Raw genomic sequence first — 23,268 nt, forward strand, 5'->3', positions numbered from 1 at the left:
AGCCAATCCTGGCTTGGAATACTGTGGCACAACAAACAGCCAATCGGCAACACTTGTTATTTGTCATGGAAACAAAACGCATTTCATGAAGGTTGTGGCAAGTTTAAAACAACGTAGCCAGAGGTGAAAAAAGCAAACAATTTTCTTAAGAAAATTTCAAAAGAAAAAAAAATCTAACCTTGTTTAATGTTCAACCCTGTTTTTATGTGACAAAACAGAAGTGGGAAAACGTGTAGGCCCCCCACCTCTGGCAAAATTTTTGAGGAAAACAAGTTGACGCTTGATTGAATTTTGCAACATTGTTGCAAGGGGAAGGTCAGAATTGTACTCTTCATTATTATGTTTCAGTTACAATTAATATTGTGAAGAAAAAATAAAGAAGGCTAAACGGACTTCATAAATCCAAGACATTTATTATATTTTAATTTGACTATAATGGCAGCTGCAATAATTCAACCAAAAGTGAATTATTTACTCTTGCTCTGAGCAGTCTCATACATTTGCAAAAAAAAAAAAACAATATGAGTAAGAGAATTATGTGTTCTGGTTAACTGATGAAGGAGGAGGAGGATCCCTGCCGTGATGAGGTGAGGAAACTCTTTCTCGGGCCCTCTCGGCTGGCTGACGCACACATGGAAGCATCCCTCATTTGTAGCCCTAAAAATAGATGGGACTAGTTGACACATTTGTTTTGCATCTTGGCATCCGATACCATGCAGAGCCCAAAGCTCTGTAAATGGTGTTGCTGGAGAATATATAAGAGGCGAGCTTGGCGCCCTTGGGACATTCGCTCAGAATCCACCTTGGTCTTTTCACTCGCCTCAACGCAGCGCAAAGGTGAGTGTGCACCCCCCCTCCACAGCACCCCAAAACTGAGGATTCTGCACACAATCTTGAGATTTGTTACGCCCCGGCCTGGACTATAATGACGATAATGAGGAGGCGACGGTGCCACCAGATCAGGACTCTGGAGGACTTGTGGAAGATGAACATTTGTGCAAAGGGATGTGTCATCCAATGCTATGTGCCACTATTTTGGGGTTGGGGGGGCAGTGACAACATGTTTGTCGTCGATCTTATCGGGAAGACTTGCCAACATAGCAGCGTGAACATGTTTGGCTCAAACTCAGTCATGCTCATTAGCAATCTGTCAACTTGAAGCCACACTGATATTTTCAATCTCACCAAATATGGCCATTTTTAAAAAAAAAATATTTTTGATGGTCGTTGTTTCTCCCTTTGTAGATAAGCAAAAATGGCCTTTGCTGGTGTTCTCAATGATGCCGACGTGAAAGCAGCTCTGGATGGCTGTGCAGGTACCCGAAATTGAGCGCCTCAAACATGTCCATCTTGTCATTTCATTTAATGATTGCAACAAAGCGAGTTTGGAAGCATAGAATTAGCAACAAGGTGAAATGTAGCAACACAGCCTATATAAAAGCACATTGCCATGATTCACCAAAGGTTGGATTTAAAAAATAAATTCAGAGAGTGATTTTGGGAGCAGGACTGAGCCAAGATCGTTGGATAGTTGTGATGAAGAGAATCACAAATTTGTGGAAAATAGAACATTTCTTCAGATTACTACTTATGGTTCAGCCTACAGCTATCCATCACTAAGCTAGCTAGTTAAGCTATCTAGATGGCGAGTTTACCTCGATAGTTTAACAATTTTTTCTCGTCCCTCTTATCTAATCTTTTTTATCTACTTTGCTTGTATTGTACATATTTCGATCATATTTGAATGTTTGCTTTGCAGGTGCCAACACGTTTGACTACAAAGCTTTCTTCAGGGCGTGCGGTCTGGCCAGCAAGTCTGCCGCCGATGTGAAGAAAGCCTTCAGTATCATCGACCAGGACAACAGCGGCTTCATTGAGGAGGATGAGCTCAAGTATGGCGTCCAACTCAAGCAAAACGTACATTTCAATCGCCCAATAGCGAACTTGCCTTAGGTCACACTAGCAGAAAACAACACAACAAACCAGTCCAGCATTAGCAACCTTTTTACAAATTTGAAAAAAATGCAAATGAATGCAACAAGCATACAAAGGCATTTAAATTAAATTTGTACGTGTCATTTTATAAAAGACGTTTCGAATCATTTTGGTTTTTTGCATTAAAAGTGAACACATTTTTGTTCCAGAATAATGCTGACTCATCGTGTTTTTCCACTTTGTAGGTTGTTCCTGCAGAACTTCTCAGCCTCTGCCAGGGAGCTCACCGACAAGGAGACCAAAGTCTTCCTCGCCGCCGGTGACACCGATGGGGATGGCAAGATCGGAATTGAGGGTGAGACGTCTTATACTCCTTGCATAACAAAGGTCAAAGGTCGAGGCCAAATAAAGAATAATAAAAATTGGAATCAGCATTAACATTCATGTCATTTGGAAATAAAAAAAAAAAATCTCAAATGTAATAAGTGCCAATTTCAACAATATCAAAAAGTGATGTCAGTTATCGTCCAAAATTCAAGAGCCAAAAGCAAACAATCATTTGCTTTCTCCTCCTATAGAATTTGCAGTCCTCGTCAAGGCCTAAATTCCCCCTGACCAAGATCGTCTTGATGTCTTCGCCGGATCCGGTAATCATCAGCTGAAAGAATATTTTTTATAGCTTATTTATAAGTTGCCTGCGGACTATTTCTCAACAACTTTCACCGCTATGCGTGAATGTTCGGAAACTTGTGCAAGTTGAAACCCATCTGTACTCTTGAGGCGGAGTGAAAAAAAAAACGGGAATAAAAACTCCTTTGGTGTAAAAATCAACTCTCCTGCACCCCGCTTGTTTGCGCATCGTCTGAGAATCCACGCTCACACGCACGCACACACGCAGACAGTGATGATGTCACCGCAAGGGGCTCGTGAATTTGGTGGGGGGAAACGGCAACCGCGCCTGCCAGGCTTTTTTAATACGAGAGCTTAATCGCACAAGTGACCTACCTGCACTTAATTGCTTTGTGCCGGCACACATTCTAGACACAGTTGCAATGGCATACGAAGATTTCTGCTGGGGCTCGCTGGTGACTTTTCCAATTCGAATGGTTTGACTCCAATCGTGTGATTGCAGGGTTGCAGCCTTGCACAAAAACAATCTTGGACAGCCGAGACGCTCTCCAATTGGGACTCTCTTCATGGCTTGGTAGCGTGAAAGGTGACGGCTGACCCCCAACATCATGGGATTGTAGTGCCACCTAGATGCGAAAAATCATCTGCAATGTCAAGTCCGGAACCACCACCGGTCTGACTTTCCGTTTATTCTAGTAGGGATGCAAAAACATTCCAGTTGGCATTCGGCTTAATTCTTTCGAGTTGTTGCCATTTCCAATTTATCGCTGGATTTTCATTCAAATTGAAATCTGTACTGCCCTGAGTTGCCAGCGCCACTTGCAATTTGTCCCCCCGCTGATCGCACTATTCTTAGCAAGGGGGGTGGGGGTGGGGGTGGTTGGGGGGGGGGGCACAGACGTCTTCAAACGCACCTTTTTAAGCGTCTTCGTTTGTGAAACTTTAAAAATAGAGCGCTCCCTGGCTATGGCACAAAATTTTCGCCCCCCACCTCTTCTACCACCGCCCCCCCCCTCCCCATTTGAGCGGTGTCAATTATCCAGTGCCTCAGATTTCGATGGGGTGAACCTATAAAAGGTCAGCGGTGACACGGGGGCGAGCACTGCAGTCGACTTCGCGACCTGTCCCGCATCATCCGTAGCGTCCAAACAGAGAGCCCCCTCAGAGGTGAGTTCCATTCAACGTTAGATGTCAAAGGACATAAAAAGGAGAAATATATCAACTTTTTGATAGCATAAGATGACGTTTGGGAGAGGCAGCAGCTGCTTGAAGAAGACATGTGGCTCTTGGAACCTATTGAATTACAAACTCACATGGGACCTGTCATTCACAACTGTATCCAATTGACGAAAATAGATTTTTTAAAATGAGTGCATGGATAGAATTGGAGAATTCTAATTTGGCTTTTTAAGAAGTCCCGCGATCTGTTTCTTTTATATCACTCCTACTGAAAAATTGCATGGCGGGCTGAGTACATTGATGCAGTAGTCTGCTGTTTGGGATCTGAATCGAATCAGTTCAACTATTCTGACTATTAACCCTTGGACATTCCATGTAACAGTTTATTTTCTTCATTTATTCACTGCTATGGTTATATAAAGTGTCCGGTATGCTTTTGTTTAACAGAACATCCATGTCAATTTGCTTAAAGTGGAACACTGATGACTTAACTATGTCTAATTTGCTATACATGTTCCTGTTGACACATTTTCTCTGTGAAAACAGCAGATCACAATGGCCCTGCACAAAATGCTGAATGATGCTGCGATCACTGCAGCCCTGGATGGATGCAAAGGTGGCTAGCAAATTCATCTTTGCACACATACACACACACACACACACACACACACACACACACACACACACACACACACACACACAAACAATCACACTGCTTGCACGCTGAGGGTTCTTAATCTTCTTAATTGTGACATCCCCGCTTGAAAATTCAGACGCCGGAACGTTTGAGCACAAGAAGTTCTTCCATGCATGCGGCCTGGCCGGCAAGTCCGTGGCCGACTTGAAGGAGGCTTTTGACATCATTGACCAGGACAAGAGTGGTTACATTGAGGAGGAAGAGCTCAAGTAAGAGAAGGGATACAAAATACACATTTCATTTTATTGCTCTTTTCTGCTGTTTAGTTGACTCACCAAAGGCTGAAATAATGTATTTCAAATCCTCATTTGCAACCAATAATGTATGATAAAATACTCAACAATAAGATCCTTGGCAGGCTGTTCCTGACGAACTTCAAGCAGGGTGCGCGCTCCCTGAACGACGCCGAGACCAAGGCCTTCCTCAAAGCCGGTGACACCGACGCCGACGGCAAGATTGGCGTTGATGGTACGAGCACCACCGGTAAAAAGTGTGTGCACAATCAAAGCAAATGATGCTGACTCTGCCTTGTGCCCCACCCCGCAGAGTTCACCACCTTGGTTCACGCGTAAAGAGTCACGTGACCAACAGCACCCGCTCTCATGGAACAACAACGCCCACCTCCCCCCTTTCATCTGAAAAATCATTTTTATACATCTGCTTAAGAGACGTTTCCTCCTACGCAACACAAACACACACACATTCATGCAAACACACACGCACACAAGCACACACACACACACACACACACACACACACACACACACACACACACACACACTCTGTCCAACAAAGATGATGATTATCGTGATTATCGTTCGGCTGTGTTCATGTCTTAAATATGAAGTTTGCATCGTGTCAAGTCTATGCACTTTCCAGGAATCGACGGTAGGAAAGAGGAAATGTTCTTTTGCTGCGGTCGCTCGGTCTTATCGGAGGTTCATCAAGTGTCATTTCAAGTATGTGACAATGTGACTGAAAATAAAGCACCGAATAAACTTGTGGACAGGAAAACCGATGCATGTTACGTGCCATTTCATCACGTGACAGGAGAACCAATGTTGCGCTGTGTCCTTTACGTCAACGCAGACGACTTTACACTTAGCCACTAGATGGCGCCATCCATGGTGAATTGAAAGGGATGTGCTCGAGACCGGGCATTCTGGCCTGCATTTAGTTTTTTTTTTTACATGAACCTCTTTATGATATTAACTAAATAAACAAATTAGGGCAATTTATATATATTTTTTTAGGGTTGACAAAGTTTTAATATACAAACATTATGCAGATTATGCATGCAAAAAATTCTTAAAATGAAATATCGATTGGGATACAAGCTCAATTTCTAAAGGCACTCTAACATTATGCACAAACCATTAACACTCAAAGTTTGCATTATTAGTAGTGATTAATTGATGACTGCGCCTGCTTTTTAAGTCTTGACATATTAGAAGAAAATAGCGAGCTGACAGTCCCAAAAGCCAGGAAGCAGGGGGTCATGGGGGGACATTAGTGAACGAAAATGAATAAATGATCATCAGTAACAGAATAGTGTGCAAAGGTATCGCCTTGGCACATGACATCATGCAACGACTGCGTTGCGGTAGCTTGAGTCCCGCTGTCTATCCGATGTCCGACCTGCTGTCCAGCCCGCTGTCTGGCCCTTTTCTGGCAGCCACAATTGGCAATTGGATAACGAGTTACCATGCAGGATTTTTGGCAAGAATGAAGACTGTGTGTCACTCTAACTTATTTTTGCAAAAACCACACGGGAGACAGTATGCCCTTTTAAACACTTGCAAGTGGAGAGTCATTCGTTGCTGTGCATACAGCGATGGTCGAATGAGGTCTTTGGATTCTTGCAAGAGAGTATTTATTTAGAGAAGGCAGGGTGGGGTTGACATTGGACATGTTTGGTGGTCACCTCAGCAACTGGTTAATCAGTGCAGAGGGTCCCAGCTCATTGTTTTACAAGGTCGTGGAAACAGAAACTAATAGAGCATTTTAGATGACTAACTAAGCAAGAATGTTTCCACACCATTTGGAAAGTTTCAACAACTGAATGGTTAAACTTTTCAGAGTCAAGGAAAGGTAAAAGGTTTAAACAAAGTTAATAATTCTAGTCTACATTCCAACATAATCATACGATCAAGATAATCTGTAAACCCTAACACTGTGTGCTTATTTTTAGTAATACACTTCCCCTTGTGTTTTCCAGTTAGAATGAAGTTCGATGGTGACAATCCTCCAATAAGGACTCCCCCCCAAAACCCAGCAAAAATGCTTTTGGAGGCTCACAGGCCTTTAATTAACATTTAGTGCAATGTAATGACAGCTCAGGTTGCTGATGTCCCCGGCTACTGGCCAGCTGCTGTCAGCATGACGGGCGTCCGTGCAAAAGAGTCAAATAGTTAAGCATCTTTAAATTCTTTCTGCAACGCCACAATAAACTGTAACTGTATCTCTTTCTCAATATATACAAACAGGGATGTGTTGACTTAAATCTACTAGAGCACTCCTACACCTACTTGGTAAATACTGAAGTTGCATTATTGACTGTCAGTCGGGTTCACAGAAATGAATACATAAGTGAAACAAGCTCTTGTTTTTGTTGTATGGATAATTTAGTTGAGTTTTAAGCACCTGCCATCCAAGTGAATTTTGAAGCACAGTTACACTTAGCATGGTCATTCTGTGTTTAGTTCATTCTTGTGATGCGTTCGGTAAAAGGATACATCCATGAAGTGATAGGTGGGGGTGAGATGAAAGAATGGCAAAAAAGCTCATTTCTCACGTTGTGTACAAGCAAGAAGGTTGGGAGTGTCGCAGCGGTAGTGGAGGATCCTTTGGAAGTGAATTTGCTTTTGACAAGGGCGTTCCACGGGTCCCAGCTCTTTGGCCGTGGGCGTTTATAAATAGTAAAGGTTAATTAGGTAGCTGGGAAACTGGATCGGGGCGGCCAGTTTGAATTTGATCCCCGGACAGGTAACTCAAGTGAAGCCCATTGTCGGTGCTGCAGGGCCTATATAAGCCACCTGGGCGGACGGCAGCCACCACTCGGCCCAACCTCCTCGCCCTGCTGCTCTGCTGCTGCTGCTGCTGCTGCATCGACAACCGGCCCGCCCGACTCCTCACCAGGTGAGTTTATCTTGCATCACACATGAAAGGCAAGAAGAGCTTCTTGATTTGATTGTCATCCATGAGGAAATTCTTCAAAGCTGTCTGAGTTTTTGCCCCAGCGTTCGGCAAAATCCCATAACCGTTGGACGTTTGCGTGCACCCGCAGGTAAAGAACATGTCGCTGTCATCGATCCTTTCTGCCGACGCCATCGCCAGTGCGATCAAGGACTGTCAAGGTATCGTCTTGCACTTCTTTGTCATTTGCGTGCATCTGTGTCACTCGCTGTTTGTGTCGCTTTCTTTGGGACGGTCATCAGGCCTGATTCCAAAAAGGAAAAAGAGAGGAAAATCTTAAAGCATGTTTCTCCTCCTGGCGTGTCAAAATGTACATTTCCCATGTTTGCTGTTGGACACATCATGTAAATTTGACAGGATGGAAGAAGGCAGTCAGAGTACATATCCTGGAGGAAGACAAACACACAAGGCACCCTGTCAGCTGATCAGCTCGCTCGACCATATGAAGCAGCACTGTGCATGAACGTGTTGGGGGTTCCTGTCATAAAAACATGCTCATTGACAGCAGGGATCGTGTAAAAACAAAAGGACTGGGGATTTCCTATTAGATGTTGGTCCAGGACTCCCACAATGCTCCTTGATTGACTTGGTACCAAGATGACGCCAAAGATCCCAACTGACAAAACGATGCAGACTCCGCAGATGATGTCGCTAACGCGTCCCGCTCTGTCGTTGATCTGCTTAGCGCCAGAGTCCTTCTGCCCAAAGAAGTTCTTTCAGGTGTGTGGCCTGGCCAAGAAGAGCCCCCAAGATGTGAAGAAGGTCTTCGGCATCCTGGACAACGACGGGAGCGGCTACATCGAGGAGGAGGAGCTCAAGTGTGTGCGGCCGACAGCTAGCGACATTCAGCCTGTCCGGCTGCCATTTGCTTTTCTGGACTTGTGCTCTTTGCAGGTTTTTCCTCCAGAGGTTTTCTCCCGCCGCCCGGGTCTTGACAGAGAAGGAGACCAAGTCTTTCCTGAGCGCCGCCGATGACGACAACGACGGCCGTATTGGAGTCGATGGTACCAGAGTGTCCATTTTTCAGAATTCTTTCCAGAACAATGGAAGATCTCGTTGGCTTTCTATTGTCAATAAGAATCCCAACGGAATCCTGACAACTATTTTGTTTTTCTCCACAGAGTTCCAAGCGATGGTCCTGTCCTAAACACGAGGAGCCCTTTTCTCAGCTGTCCTTCATTTTACACGGCGTCAAGAATTTCCTTTATTTAGCACCATCATCGTTTTTTTCCTTCGCTTTTGCCGTCATGATATAAATAATGCCCAAATAAATGTCAAGGTCATCTCATACGCCCATACAAATAAACATGTGAAAACCACATAAGTTGGCTCATTCTAATTTATCCCAGTGTGCATTTTGTTTTGTAAAATTCATGAGCTCATACTGTAAGCACGAGCAGAGGAGGTGACCTTGGTCAGAGCGGGAGTCCTGCTTTGGCGAGATCAAATGTCGCCAGAGCTCAGCTTTGTCAAAGAAACCCCAGCCAACCTGCGGCGCACGTGCAAGGCCACGAAAGCAGCGGCGGCGACGTAAACATGCGTCAAACAAACTCCTCAAAGCGGGATCTGGAGGAACCCCAGGTGGGAGACAGCTCCCCTCAAGGATTGCGTGCGTATCAGAGTGAGAAGGTCCGAATAGGACGCAGGAGGGGAGGCCTGATTATCTGCCAAGGTTGTCAATTATTCATTCTCTCATTGCATTGTCTTTGAAAAAAAAGTCTTATCAAGAAAGGTGTGTGGGGCTCATCTTACTCATTGAGGCCACTTAAAAGTTTAATGTGTGTCCCATCTTCAAGTCAGATCAAACAAAACGCGCTTGCACAACTTGGACAATAAGCAGAAACATCAACATCATGACTAGCATATCCCCCTCGTCTTGCCTTTCTGTGACTCTTTCAGTCTTTCCAGCGCAACCAAACAATCAAAATTACGGTGTTCTTGTAACATGAACATCAAACGATTTTGTATCGAGTGACGCAAAACTATTGACCTCATTCCACAAATACATTTAACAGTTACGTAATCAAACAAATGAATGGTTCAGGTAGTTATCTACTTATTGCACTGTTCTTTCATGAATATTTATTTTCAATAATTCCATCTGCTCTTGGCCACTATCAACAGGAGTTGACTGTATTTACAAGTGTTTCTCCTTGTCCGACCACACTAAACATTTACGATTGTTGTAAGAGTTTGGTGAGCTTCGGGCTCCGGCGGCATACGTACCAGTACCAGTTCAACCAGTCTCGTGTGTTTTATTCATCAATAATCGCACATGCTCGTCTTTGCGACGGCAAAACAAATACACATTTACCAGAATCGACATGACATCACATGACGCATGACATCGGCGACTTTACAAGGCTATCGTCGCCTCAATCGTGTGACCTGGCCAGCGGCCTTCAAAAACTCTGTATCCCCTCTTCGTGCATCATTTAAAGCTCCGGCCCGTCACTGTCGGGTTTCAGCAGTCGTCAGGTTTCATGTGCAAGCATTATGTGGCGGAGAGCGGATGTAGCTCAGGTGTAAAGCGGTGACAGGAGCCCACCGCGGGGGGACACGTCAATGTAGACGATTCGGCCAAGTCCAGACCTCTTGAGTTGCTTCCTGCTGCGGGATTGTGTTGCCGTGTCCGATCGGGTCAAAAGACCACTCGTGATTGAAAGGCTTGCCTGGCAAAGACTTGCTTTCTGATTCTGAAACTGCTTTTTGCAAATTATAGTTTAATATTTGTTCTTTGAAATTAGAGTATTTATTCCCAATTATCTACTGTCTTCATTTGGTTGCATTTCTCTCAGCTGAACTGCTTGCAGCATAAGAATGCAATAAAGGATTCATTTTACCCAATCAGATTTTGCCATCATGCGTTGCCACGTCAATCTAATCTGTCCTGGATCTTCGCAATCAGTTGTTCTGGCGCATGTGCCTCCAACTATATTAGCAAAGAATATATTTCAAATTCATTGAGTTCAAGTTCAGAATTGCGGGCACTTTTGCCACCTCTGGAAATTCATCAGCTCATCAGCATCAGACTTTATCTTTACGTGAACGGCTGCTCGAGTAAATCAGACAAAATGCTCGTGCGCCCTCTGGCGTATCTATACCAGATCCGGTAGTTTCTTAATTTTTTTTTTTTTAAATTCTCTCACTGTAAATCAAAATAAACCGATACGAAAAAATGACCTGTTTGAAGACGTACTAAGTCGAAATCATTTAATTTAAAAATAAAAATAAAATAAAGGTTTTGTGGACTGACGTCAGGTGGTGTTTCCTGTCTCTTCTGTTGACTGCTGACTTTCACTTTGCTTCCATTCCCGAATCGCTTTTTTTCCATCTGCTTGTTTGCTTGTTTTTTAGCCGAGTGAAAAACACTTGCGCCCTCCAGCATGTACCAGGTAAAGCCGATCTGCGGGGGGGACATCAAGGTTGATTTGCCCACCTGCATGTACAAGCTCGCAAATATCCACGCGCAGCCGGCGAACAGCTGCACCCACGAGCACGCGCTGCAGGTAAACGACAAGCCATTTCATTGGCAACGAGATGATTTCCACTTTCGCCTTGCTTTCCTATACGTCGCCTCGTGTGTTATACGTACGTAGTAAATGTATAGCCCGCGACTTAGTGGCGGTGTCATTTCTTTTTGGAAACTGGTGAGCTAGCTAGCTAGCCCGGTCGAGCTAAAATAGCTTTCAGGCTGCTGATGCAACTCAAACGCAGTATACGCTTGCCGCAACCTTGAAATGGTTTTGATACTGTTATAACATGTAATAATGATTAAAAGGAAACTCCTTACTTTGTTGCAACCGTCTGAAATAGACCAAAAAAAGAAGATGTTAATGGTAACCTCTCGACTCACATTTATCTTGAAATATTTGATCTACAGGTTTAATTCATCCCGTGACCTATTTCAATTCAATTCGTATTGAAAATAATTTAAAGTCCATAATTTCCATAAAACATTGCTTTTAATTATAAAAACGTAATTGAAGAGAATGGAAAGGAATTAACCGTTGTTACTGCGCATACTGTAGAATTGGCGTGTTGGACGTTTGTCTGTAAGGGGCGTGGCTTATTGAGTGACAACTGAAGCTGGGGTTGGTGACCCCTGCTACACAAGCTCTGAGATTGTATGGTGACCAGTCCAGGGTTTACCCTACCTCTGCCAAATTTAGCTTGCTGGAATTATTTTCTGTACGCAGAATGGCGAGGTGGACCCGTCCATCAGAGCCCTGGAGGCTCGTCAGGACGAGATCATGCGCAAATTGTACGAGCTGAAGGCGGCCATGGAGGGCCTGACCAAAACAGTGAACACGCCCGACGCCGACATGGACCTAACGGTCAGCGGCAGCCTCTCGTCCCAGAGCTCCAGCTCTGCTGCCTTCCGGGGCGCGGCTGACCTGGACACACTACTAGGGAAGGTAGGACGCAATTGGAATTATCGTCAGTGCCATACATTTAAAGGGCCGTTTGATGTCGTTGCATAAAGTTCAGATGTTCTTGTAGGTAACCAGACTCCAAAAGTGGTACAAGTCAAAGGAGGTCAATCACCAATTTTGTTTAAGGGGGGCTGATATGGACAACAACTATACTCTAGGCACCCCACTACTGTATCTAAACACTATCTGGGTGAAATGTTGCACGTACAGGAAGTTCTACTGTTGGCGGAGCATTGAATGAGTGCATTTTGGTTCCGCGGGGCTAAGGCTCGCCTGTTCCACATGCTTCGATTTACATTGAGTCTTTGACCTCCGCATCTTAAGAAAATTTGACACACGCACTCCACCACTGGAGTTCCGCTCCTCTCATGATTTTCTAAGTGAAAAAAAAAAAAGGTAAAATGTTGAACTTCTCATATTTAGCAATACTGCCATCTGGAGGTACAGCACAGCACTCATCAAGACTACATTTTACATTTTATGTTTGTAATTTTTTCTTGTTCAAATACGTTGAAATATTTTCAGTGTGCAGAGGAGTTAGAAAATGTTCTCTATATTGATGAAGACTGTTGAAACAAAAATCGTGTCTTGACGTCCCTTCCGCCGGCATCCCAAGGACCTCGGTGCTCTCCGCGACATCGTCATCAACGCTAACCCAGCGCGGCCGCCTATCACTCTCCTGGTTCTTCACAAGATGCTGTGCCAGCGCTACCGGGTGCTGTCCACCGTCCATGTCCACTCTTCGGTCAGCAGCGTGCCACCTCAGCTCCTCTCCTGCCTCGGCCCACGCCATCCCGACAGCTACGCCCGACATCTCTTCCAGCTCGGCTTCACCCTCATATGGAAAGATGGTAAGGCGCCGTTGGAACGTCTCAGGTCTATTTTAGCTAAACATGCGCCTTGTGATGGATGACAACTGAATTTGACAGTAAGCAGCAGTTGGCTTTTGCCTCCTCAGTACCCAAACTGCAGATGAAGTTCAGCGTTCAGAACATGTGCCCCGTGGAAGGTGAGGCCAACGCGGCACGCTTCCTCTTCAAGCTGCTGGCGCCGTACCCGTCCGATGCTGCGTTGGCTACCCTGGTGGACAGCTGGGTGGACGCGGCCTTCTTCCAACTGGCCGAAGGCGGCGCCAAGGAGCGGGCCGCTGTTCTGCATGCTCTCAACACAGCCCTGGGCCGCGGGCCTTGGCTGGCTGGCCGCGACGTCTCCCTGGCTGATGTGGCGTGCTACTGCTGCCTGCTGCCGGCCGGCTCCGCCTCCACGATCCCCGCCAATGTCCAACGCTGGCTGGAGTCCTGCGAGAACCTGGGCCACTTTGGCCCCGCCAAGGTGCTCCTACAGTGACCTCTGAGGGCAAAGTGAGAGGAAGACGGGCTGACCGTGGGGGGAACGCCTTCTTGCGATTTCCGCACACGTGGGCTTGCTTTCTGCCTAGCTGCTTTTTTAGAAGTTTTGAAAGAGGGAGGAAGCACGAAAGGAGTGTGAGGACAACGGTGCGCTGACATCTTTCACCCACTTTGTGCCTACCAAAATAAATGACACTTGGCAAAAGGTCTGTGCTCGTGTGTTCTTAGCAGTTGGTCTTCAAAGAGTCACATGAGATGGAGCAATATCATTTTGGGATGAACAAGAGGCAGGCAAGCGAACGGCATTGTTTTCTCACAAAGACTCAAGCAATAATGGCTGAAACGTCTTAGTTCTAAAATCAAATGAGCAAAAAAATAGAAATCCCACTACACTGCTTTTTATCTCATAGTACAGTATTTTATAAAACATACATGATGTTCTCATTCAACAGCTGTAGAAAAAACATGAATGACCAACATTGCACCGAAAACCGACCTAGTAAAATCATAATTCTATTGCAGCGTGGTCACTGTTCGGGCGATTGTCAATCGAATCGTTCCGTACACATGAAGCGAAGTGCTGATGATTAAAAAAGGCCTCGTTTACGTTTGGACATTTTCGGCACTAACTCCATTTGAAGAAAATAAAATGTCGCGTTTTTGAATAAAGGGATGGAAATTATATGTTTTTTGATTAATGGAACAAATAATTGCCAGACAAATTCATTATTGACACAATAATGAGCCGCAGCCCCCAAAATGGCGCAAAGGCCTCCCAAGAGCGACAACATTGGAGGAGATCAACGGACACCACGTGAGGAATTGTGCCATGCGTGGAGACGCAGCTCGGTCTGGAGCGTGGCCCGAGGCGAGCTCAGCTGTTGAGCACGGAGCACACGTTGATGTTGTATCGCAGCAACTGAATGCGTTCAAAGTATTCGTCGGTCAGGAAGTTTCTGTGCGAGGCGGCCAAGTTCCCTTTCTGGCTGAAGAGCCTCTGGATGGGCGCCGTGGACGGCAAGGTGGTGTTGTACTTGAGGAACAGCTGCCTGACCCTGGGGAAGTCCTGCAAGGACTCCAGGCTCTTGCCCGTGCCCTCCACGTACTTGCGGATCTCTTCGGCGACGCCACGCTCCTGGATGTGAGCTGTCAGCTTGGGCGAGCCGTAGCTGAAGAAGTCGTCCTCGGATTTGATGGTGGAGACGTTGCGGGTAGCGCCCACCTCGATCACGTCGCACGGGTCCACTTGGGAGGCCTCGCCGGCCAGCAGGGAGCACATCTCCTCCCGTTCGGAGTCGGGCAGCCACCACAAGCGGAACTGGGGCGTGGTGGCCGTGGCCAACTTGGCCTCGTCGCTGGCAAACAACTCACGGAAGCGCGTGTCGATGGCGCTTGCCACCGAGACGATGACGTCGCCAAAGTACTTGGCGGAATCCTTGTGCTCGTTCAGCTTGTTCTTCAGACTGAGGACCGTGGGGATGACCAGGCCCAGGTAGCACTTCTGCTCGGCCTGGAAAAGCTCCAGCGCGAACGCCAGCGGGTGGAAGACGGCCACGTATTCTCGGAGGAAGTCCATCTCCTCGGGCTGCAGGCGCGCCACGTCCAGGCGGGCCGATAGCTCTGTCAGCTCCCGTTCCGTGAGCGAGACGATCTTCTGCAGGGCGCAGTACTCCACGTTCCAGCGAATGACGGCCGGGACCAGCAGGGCCATTTTGCGGATGGCCTCGGCCGCTTCCATGCCCACCTGCAGGTGGTGGCACTTGCTCCAAATGGAGAAGACCTTGGACATGGTGCTATAATACAGCTGGCACATGGGTCCCTGCGACACAGCCCGCCAGAAGTCCTCGGCGACGATCCTCTCCAAGGTGTGCGAGGCACACCGCTGGATGGTGGGCAGGAACAGGAGCATGTCCTGTTCCGGCTCGCCCTCCAGCACGGCACCCACGTTCTCGTGAATGCCGACGTCGTCATTGACATCGGTGCCATCCGGGGCAAACTCTTTGAATACGGCGACAAAGGGGCTGGCATTGTCGGTGACGGTGGTCTGGACTTTGCTCTCGATGCCGTACGCTGCGTGCACGTCGCGGATCCTACCGGCCACCGAGTCGTACGTGAGCCGGCCCTGCATCCTGGCGAAGCCCAGAGCCGCTGACTTGCGCTCCAGCGATTCACCGTCAATCCAGTGGCAAGTCACACCGAAGAAGCTGCCACCACCGGCGCTCCACACGTCGGCCGTGGTGCACACGTACTGCACACTGGCCAGCTTGGTCGTCAGCTCCTCGCGCATCCTCAAAAAACTGTGGTCCACCTTAGCAAAGAGGGTCACCCTGTCCATGGGGTGGAGACCCTTGGTCAAGCCTGCAATCAGCTTGTTGAAGCCGGGCTGTTCCAGTACATGAAAGGGCTGGCAGTCCTCCACGATAAATCGGAAGACGAGGTCGTCGATCTTTTCTTGCGTCGTGCATTTGGAGAGGATCTCCGCTTTGATCTTCTTCAGTTGACAGTAGCTGCTTTCCTCACCGTTGTAGTCCTCCTTCTTCCTCCCGCGCTTGGCATCGGGCCTGGCATCGCATCCGAGATGTGTTCTCTGAAAGATATGACGTTTGAATACCCCTCATTAACAGCATTTGCTACAGACGATCAAAGTTCACTTCAGAGCTGATCTGAAACATGTTTGTAGGCTTGACGATATCAAAACATGTTCTGTTTGCTGCAAATGTGATTGTTTAAGATTTCTCTCTTTGCTATTGAGGGAATCCGAGTTGTCATTCATTCGATCAATCGTCTTCTCTAGCTAAAGAGTTTTATGAACAAATGGAGTAAAAATAATACATAATTAGCATTCACTTCATGTATTATAAGGAAAAATACTTGCCATGCATGTCGTTATCAAGATATAAAATAAGATACATTGAAACAGAAAATTCTGTCGGTACTGCAGAGCGCTAATTGGCTGTAACACTGCGAACTAATCAGATGTGGAAAAACGATGACTTCATTGTCGGATTGGTTAGACAAACAGTCTCCTTGCTAATTTAGTTGAAAGGTTTTCGGCCAGCACTTCTGATTGTGAAGGCCATGGAAATAATGTGCATTTACATGTCAACATTTACAGGCAGCAATGTAAAAGGACAAGAAAATTGAACCTGAACACTCACGTCCAGGAAGTCAGGCAATGGAAGGCGTTAACATAATTGCATGAGCCAAAGATTAGAAATGTCATTGCTAATGTCGGTGCTAATGCTCAGGCCAGTCGAGCAGCCAGGCCCGGTTGAACCTGACCGCCCACCGCCGGTCTTAGCGTGCAACAACACTGACGTGATGACTAAAATGAACAATCAATGTTTATTTTCCAACATTGACCTGGCGACGACTGACAGCGACGGCTCAAAAAGTTCATGAGGGACTCGCAACTTACGTCCAAGTGCTTCTTTAGATTGGACGTGGACGTCTTGGACGTGGACAGCAGGTTTACCCTGGGAAGGCACAGATTACATTGCACGATGATATTTTTTCCTTGATCTGCCTTGTAGGTGAAATGGTGGCGATAACGCCAAGAATGGATGGCCGACTTGGTCTCGCCGCAGCCTTCATTGAACTCCGCGTCCATTTGGGAACCCGCGTGTGAGTGCCAAAAGCACTTGAAAGGCAATCGAAGTGTCGTAATCCGATTTAGTAATCGTGATTACACGTAAAAGTAACGATGGGCGGCGGAGAAATCCTCATAGAGGAAAAAAAGGGGGCAGGTCTTTGTTTAGACGGAACCAGGCAGGAGTGGACAACGAGATCGTTCCACCAATGGCGGCTCGGTGAGGTCACGCGCATGCGCGGAGGGAGTCGAGCGACGCTCGCGACCAAGTAGGAAATGCGCTTGCGCAACTTTCCCCCACCACACAGCAAGCTAGCGCCACTGTGTGGAAATCAAATCTATGGCAACTTTATTTATTGTACACAATGGCTGTTTCCATGATGCCTTGAGGCAACAACAACAAAAATGTTATGCCTGTATGTTTTAGCTATGTCATTCCGAGCCAACAGGGAAAGAGGAAAACGACTTTGTTAATTTGTTTTCAAGATTCAAGAGTTTTTATTCGCCATGTTTGAGCGTGCCAAACAAGGAATTTGATTTCGGTAAATCACAGCCTCTGTTCAACATTTAGGTGACTAACAACACTCAGTACATGTGAAATATGGCAAATATTCTCAAACAACCCCTGATCTTCCGTTGATCCAAAGTGGGTAAAAGTTGACAGTGGCAATTCATTTTGATTTTAATACTTGGGTACATTTCAGTTTATTTTTTTTAATCAAGCAATTAAATCAGCGCTACTACTTCTACAAGAGTATTTTTAATGGCAAGCATCCATAGATCTACTTACGTCGAGCATGTCAATACTAGAACCACCTCTGACGATCACCGATTGCTTACCGCGTTCCCCCTTCAGTCGCGCTCCTCCATTGGTTGCATTTACATGAGGGTGGGCTCTCTTTTCAAAGATTTTGACGTGCACACTGGAGCCGAGAGATGACTGGAAAGTTTTTTTCAGCACGACTTTCTGCGTTGTTTTCCTGAGCTTTGGCCACTATTCATGCAAAAGTGAGCGCTCGCCTCAACAAGTAGGCGCATGGCCCCCGCGCACTGACGCACTCCGGTGCGCGCGCGCTCGCCTCGGTGCCCGGACCGTGGCGTATCCCGACGTATACCGTCGCGTGTCTAGCATGAGGAAGCATGGCTTGGTGTGAGCGCGGGGTTCAGACGCTGTTGGCCACGGTGGGGGCTTTCGCGGCCTTCAGCCTCATGAGCATCGCCATCGGCACGGACTACTGGCTTTACTCGCGGGCGTACATCTGTAACGGAACCAACGCCACCGCCGACGAGACCCAGCCGCCGCCACCCAGGAGCAGGAAGGGGGACCTCACTCACTCGGGACTCTGGAGGATCTGCTGCATTGAGGGTGAGTCTGGAATACTGGCATTTGTAACAACTCATATTTTACGCACGCAAAATGGTTTTGTTGTACTTTAAGGGGCGTCGTTGCTTAGGTGGGAAAAGTGGTCGTCTCCCATTCGAGATATTCAGGGTTCGATCCTCAGCACTTGTGACCATGCTGAAGTCTCTTTGAGCAAGGTGTTGAACCGCCAGTTGCTCCTGACACCGCGTAGAAACCGTTGAAGCAGCGTCTTGAATGTATGAGCGCGTTTTGGAGCCAGTTTTAACGTGTCACATTGGGAGGTGAAATAATAATTTATGGTTGGCATATGTGCCTCAGTGTTCTACGACTGGAGGTTTGAATCCCAGTTCCACCTTTGCTGTGTGGAGATTACGAGTTCTCTGCGTGCTTGCATTGGTTTCTCTAGTTTCCTCCCACATTCCCAAGTCATGCATGTTCGATTCACTGAAGACTCAAAATGTCCCACATTGAGAGTTTTGTTGTCAGCTGGGGTGCTAATGACAAAAAGGACAAGTATAAAGACACAAAAGAAAAAAAGCATTCATGGCATTACATGACATACATGACACTTGAGCCCAATGTTGAGACCTGTGGTGAATTCTACCTGGGCTGACCATGATGGTCTTCTCCTCTCACAGCACAGTGTAGCCTAAAAGTTGCTTGCAGTTGTCTTTGAGACATTTTGAGACATTTTTGAAACAGCATGACTTGCAAATGGAGGCAAAACAGCAGACGGCGTGAATGGGAGACGTGCTGCTGTGAAAAGTTCAATTGGCCATCGAGGAACAGATGAAAGAGAAAGAAACACATTGCATCCAAGCTGCTCTGTCTCCCCGTGAAAAACTTGGTGCGCACAATAGCAGCTAAAGGATTCGCGTCAACACTGCGAGGGGGGGGGGGGGGGGCGACAACGAAAGTAGCGTGTCCATTCACTGCGAGCAAAGTGCTCAGTTATCGTCGACTTTCATTCACGTCTTTCGTGATGCTGTTGCTTGGCAACTTCCCTGGAATCGCTATGGAAACATGCCCGCTGATTTAAAAATAGATGACTGGGAGGCTTGTCATGTCCGAGCACAGAGGTGAAAGTAAATATATTTTTTAAAATGTGTCAAGCTACTGCTACGCACGCTAGTGCGCTGGAGGTGACGTCTCATTTTAGATGCAGGCAGACGCTCATTCATTGACCGGTCTGAGCTTTCCTCCCTCCCGACACATAGGTTCATTTGTGGCCGCTGCCGCGGTGGCTGCATCGATCAACATAATGACAACGTTGCTGTCGACGGCATCTCGTTGTTAACGGGAACACAGCCGCTTCCAACACGGATGTGTCCATGTGGGTTTTCGTCCTTCACCGTGGTAAAACGTCCACGTGTCTAAAAAACAGTAACACACAAAAGATGATGTCAGGAGCATCTCGTTGTCATGTAATTAACTAAGGGGCGTCGCCATGGCAAAGGAGGCGCGGATGCTGGGTCAGGAGGCTTTAATAATCTCTTTGCCTTTTTGCTCATGTTCAACGTTAAAGCTAAAACAAAACACTGATTATTTGGCGTCCTGCAGCAAAAAGACAAAAACACACTTCTTTATCATTGTCCACTTGTTGCTAGGCAGAGTTCATAGACTGCTATTGTTCGCAGGAGCCCACTATTTGAAGAAGTATCATAATTGTTGGCTTTTAAAATATTGACGGGAAGATCTCTGAATGTTCTGAACTCCCTTTTCCATTTTAGCTTAGTATCAATAACGGACAAAAGTATTTGGACACTTTTTTTTTTTAATTTTTAAAAAATATTTTTCACACCACATCTTAAACTAGAGCAAAGCCCCATTTTCCATCTGCGACCAGACACAGAAACTTGTGCTCCATTTCTGCTATGGCACTAATTAATTTGCATGTCCCCCATTTGACAGCGGACCTATTTCATGGCCGCTGAACCATTTCAACAGTGACAAGGTGGCTCAGCATCTCGTACTTTGTACGGATGCACTTTGCGACCGCTGCGTCGACCCACTGTTAGCATTTGAAGCTTCTGACACGTGAGCCTTTATATTGTATGTTCCTTCAGCCACGACGCAGTCATGATCACGGCATTGCATAGATTGAGAGTGCGACATTAAAATAAAAAAGCTTGCTAGCTTTGATGTCATTTTAAGATTATTAAACCGTCATATCTCCTCACAGAATGCTGAAAGTCTTTGTTTACGTCTTTGCCATGCAGGCATCAATCAAGGCAGCTGTTACCGAATCAACCACTTCCCTGATGACAACGACTACGACACGGACAGCTCTGAGTACCTGCTACGTACGTACCATGATTATAACACCTTATTGCAGTTTTTTTTTTTTTTTTTTAAGATTTTGTGGGGGTCACAAACAGATATCCAGCCTCATGCAACCTGATTCAGCCAGGGAGCCATTTAATTTCATGTTGTTAATATTTTAATTGCAAAACAATGCAACTTGTCTTTTAATGGAAAAACTGAAATGTAAAATAAAAATCTTTGTGAAAATTAGCTCGACCAAATGCTTTGTTGTTTGACTGGACTATATGACTATTGTGTGTGCGTGGTAGGCATCGTGCGAGCCTCCAGTGTGTTCCCCATCCTCAGCACGGTGCTGCTCATGCTGGGCGGCCTGTGTGTCGGCGTTGGCCGAGTCTACGGCAAGACCAACAACATCCTCCTCGGCGCGGGGATTCTCTTTGTGGCCGCAGGTGAGGCAGAGGTCCAAAAATGTTTCCCTGTCATCGCTCAGCCCTCCTCCCCCTCCGAGTAGTGTCACATCTAATGTGCTTCGTGCCCCCTCTCGTTGTATGTGCTCCGTCAAGCAGGTCTGAGCAACATCATCGGCATCATTGTTTACATCTCGAGCAACGCCGGCGACCCCAACGACAAACGGGACGACGACAAGAAGTACACATACTCCTATGGTTGGTCCTTCTACTTTGGTGCCCTGTCCTTCATTGTGGCCGAAACGGTGGCCGTCCTGGCCGTCAACATCTACATCGAGACTAACAAGGAGGTGCGCTGGCGGGCGCGGCGTGAATTCATCCGCTCCCTTTCGTCCTCGTCGCCGTACTCCCGCATCCCCAGCTTCCGCTACCGCCGGCGGACGTCTCGGGCCAGCTCCCGCTCCACTGAGGCGTCGCGGGAGAACTCGCCTGTGGCGGGCCCCAAGGGGGCCGGGGGGACGTCCCCCGGTGGGCCCCTGGATGAGCTGTCCATGTACACCCTGGCGCGAGACAGCGTGACGGACAACGCGTACAGCCCCGAGCACGAGGCGGCCGCCGACTTCCTGCAGGTGCACAACTGTTTCCCCAACGATTTGAAGGACAGCGTCAATCGCAGGACCACGCCCGTGTGAGACGCGCAAAATGAGGACAAGCCGGCGGGACCGAATGACTTGCGTGCTCAACAAGTGAAAAAAGTACTCACACTCTGTGCTCTGGTAGAACTCATAATAGTCCTGAAGAATACTGATCCAACTCCTGGACTTGAGTACAAGTACAGACTGAAATGTCCTCAAGTGATTGTTTCCTGTCTAGTTTGGCAACTTACACAATGAAACAACAGCAAATTTTAATCCACGATGGCTTTATGTGTCCCTTAAAGTACTTTTGATGCTGACTTCAAAACAGCAGATCGAGTCGGTGAGCTATCTTCATAATTCTGTTTTTCAGTTCGACCTGTAAAAACCTGCAGCAGTTGCTGAATCTGAGCCTTAATTCATTCAATTCATCTTACTAAGTGGGGACTGCTACGTGGAGCCTAACAGGACGTGGACTCAGTGCTCCAAAGGAGCGCAACTTGTGTAATCATCATCATCCAAGTGCATTCAGACTACTAAAGGCCTCCCCTCAACCAAGCGCCTTAGCCTTCATTATCGAGGAGCGCCTCATCGTCTGTCCACTGGAGCCTTGCGAGGTTGATGCACAGCATACAAAATGGCCGCCTCACTATGAAGCCATACAGCCACATTAGCAAAGACATTTCATATCATTCCAAATGTATTATACAAATATCTGATTTAAATATAAGGAGACAGATAAATGACTTAACGAAATGTGTGTTTCTGAGTTTGTATGTATTTTAGCGCCCTACAAAGACTTTCAAAAATGTGAACAGGGCATCATTTGATTTCCTAATTTTATTTTATTTTATAGCTATATGATTGTAATGAATATGTTTAATAGAGATTCAACTTTGTCTGAAAGCCATGTGTACGTATTTCCTTGACAATTCAAATGTGTGGGAGGGAATGTAAAGTTCTGGCTTACAATTACAATCAAAGTTGCAGAAATAAATGTTGGGGGGAAAGAGTTGTGAGCATCATTGAAAAGAGAAAAAAGAACACTTTCCTTTAGTAGAAGTCAAGGTTTGGGTTTCCTGACTCGCAGCGCTCGCTACTCCAACGCAGATTAATGGAGCAAAACGGGTCAAAGGGGTGAGGACGGCACTGGAAAAAAAACAAGCAGCGTGCCGACGAGTGTTGCTTGTCATTGGTCAACAAAATGCCTCTCAAGGCAGAGCAATCTATTTTGCTACGCAGAAAATTAGCTACCAATTAAAAGTGTTTTTCACTCCCACTACAGAAAAAAAAATCTTCACAGGGCGGCTGGCAGCTGTAATTGAAGTTAATCACAGCGTGGCTTCGTGGAGTTAGTCACGGATGCTCATTTTTGTCACTTCAGTCATATAATTAAAAAAAAAAAAAAACTCAGGAAATCAGGGTTGGCGGTGATGCGTCGCCATGGCGGCCTTGTTGCCTGGAGACCAGGCTAATGTCGACTTTGCCTCCCAGCCTTGCTCAGAAAGAAAAGGAAGGCAGAAAGAGTTCAAAAGGGTCATGAGGCCAAAGGCAGTGGCAAAACACTTTTGAATGATGGTTTCTGTAA

The 23,268-nt window shown here is 46.6% G+C and overlaps 6 protein-coding genes across 10 annotated transcripts; 5 read left to right on the top strand and 1 right to left on the bottom strand.

The window, feature by feature from the left end:
• Positions 1-178: 178 nt before the first annotated feature.
• LOC148383706 (parvalbumin beta-like) lies at positions 179-2,766 on the top strand. The gene is made up of 5 exons (XM_088358520.1): positions 179-837; positions 1,246-1,316; positions 1,760-1,892; positions 2,181-2,290; positions 2,514-2,766. The coding sequence occupies exons 2-5, from the start codon at positions 1,256-1,258 to the stop codon at positions 2,537-2,539; spliced, it is 330 nt and encodes a 109-aa protein (XP_088214646.1). The 5' UTR covers positions 179-837; positions 1,246-1,255; the 3' UTR covers positions 2,540-2,766.
• Positions 2,767-3,581: 815 nt separating this feature from the next.
• LOC148383707 (parvalbumin beta-like) lies at positions 3,582-5,459 on the top strand. Of its 2 annotated transcripts, none has more exons than XM_088358273.1 (5): positions 3,582-3,732; positions 4,291-4,360; positions 4,518-4,650; positions 4,800-4,909; positions 4,988-5,459. In XM_088358273.1, exons 2-5 carry the CDS (start codon positions 4,300-4,302, stop codon positions 5,011-5,013), a joined length of 330 nt encoding a protein of 109 aa, XP_088214399.1. In that variant the 5' UTR covers positions 3,582-3,732; positions 4,291-4,299; the 3' UTR covers positions 5,014-5,459. The 2 variants fall into 2 exon arrangements, with proteins under 2 accessions (XP_088214399.1, XP_088214400.1); XM_088358274.1 differs by having other exon boundaries at positions 3,647-3,732; positions 4,294-4,360.
• A 1,725-nt stretch (positions 5,460-7,184) lies between these two features.
• On the top strand, positions 7,185-8,948 carry pvalb8 (parvalbumin 8). The gene is made up of 5 exons (XM_088357319.1): positions 7,185-7,579; positions 7,728-7,797; positions 8,322-8,454; positions 8,531-8,640; positions 8,758-8,948. The coding sequence occupies exons 2-5, from the start codon at positions 7,737-7,739 to the stop codon at positions 8,781-8,783; spliced, it is 330 nt and encodes a 109-aa protein (XP_088213445.1). The 5' UTR covers positions 7,185-7,579; positions 7,728-7,736; the 3' UTR covers positions 8,784-8,948.
• A 1,950-nt stretch (positions 8,949-10,898) lies between these two features.
• aimp2 (aminoacyl tRNA synthetase complex interacting multifunctional protein 2) lies at positions 10,899-13,626 on the top strand. Of its 2 annotated transcripts, none has more exons than XM_088358091.1 (4): positions 10,899-11,145; positions 11,836-12,054; positions 12,689-12,923; positions 13,031-13,626. In XM_088358091.1, the coding sequence occupies exons 1-4, from the start codon at positions 11,023-11,025 to the stop codon at positions 13,417-13,419; spliced, it is 966 nt and encodes a 321-aa protein (XP_088214217.1). In that variant the 5' UTR covers positions 10,899-11,022; the 3' UTR covers positions 13,420-13,626. The 2 variants fall into 2 exon arrangements, with proteins under 2 accessions (XP_088214217.1, XP_088214218.1); XM_088358092.1 differs by having other exon boundaries at positions 10,899-11,031.
• A 191-nt stretch (positions 13,627-13,817) lies between these two features.
• zbedx (zinc finger BED-type containing X) lies at positions 13,818-17,198 on the bottom strand. Of its 2 annotated transcripts, none has more exons than XM_088358086.1 (2): positions 16,840-17,198; positions 13,818-16,008 (listed from the first exon to the last, which is right to left on the bottom strand). In XM_088358086.1, exons 1-2 carry the CDS (start codon positions 17,029-17,031, stop codon positions 14,296-14,298), a joined length of 1,905 nt encoding a protein of 634 aa, XP_088214212.1. In that variant the 5' UTR covers positions 17,032-17,198; the 3' UTR covers positions 13,818-14,295. The 2 variants fall into 2 exon arrangements, with proteins under 2 accessions (XP_088214212.1, XP_088214213.1); XM_088358087.1 differs by lacking the exon at positions 16,840-17,198 and adding an exon at positions 16,580-16,730.
• Positions 16,650-22,683, top strand: cacng4b (calcium voltage-gated channel auxiliary subunit gamma 4b). Of its 2 annotated transcripts, none has more exons than XM_088358088.1 (4): positions 16,650-18,376; positions 20,593-20,676; positions 20,947-21,087; positions 21,205-22,683. In XM_088358088.1, exons 1-4 carry the CDS (start codon positions 18,151-18,153, stop codon positions 21,735-21,737), a joined length of 984 nt encoding a protein of 327 aa, XP_088214214.1. In that variant the 5' UTR covers positions 16,650-18,150; the 3' UTR covers positions 21,738-22,683. The 2 variants fall into 2 exon arrangements, with proteins under 2 accessions (XP_088214214.1, XP_088214216.1); XM_088358090.1 differs by lacking the exon at positions 16,650-18,376 and adding an exon at positions 19,799-20,386.
• The last annotated feature ends 585 nt before the right edge of the window (positions 22,684-23,268 follow it).

The sequence above is a fragment of the Syngnathus floridae genome, chromosome 17, assembly GCF_059516105.1.
Source record: "Syngnathus floridae isolate MCC-2025c chromosome 17, RoL_Sflo_1.0, whole genome shotgun sequence".
Classification (NCBI taxonomy): Eukaryota; Metazoa; Chordata; class Actinopteri; order Syngnathiformes; family Syngnathidae; genus Syngnathus; species Syngnathus floridae.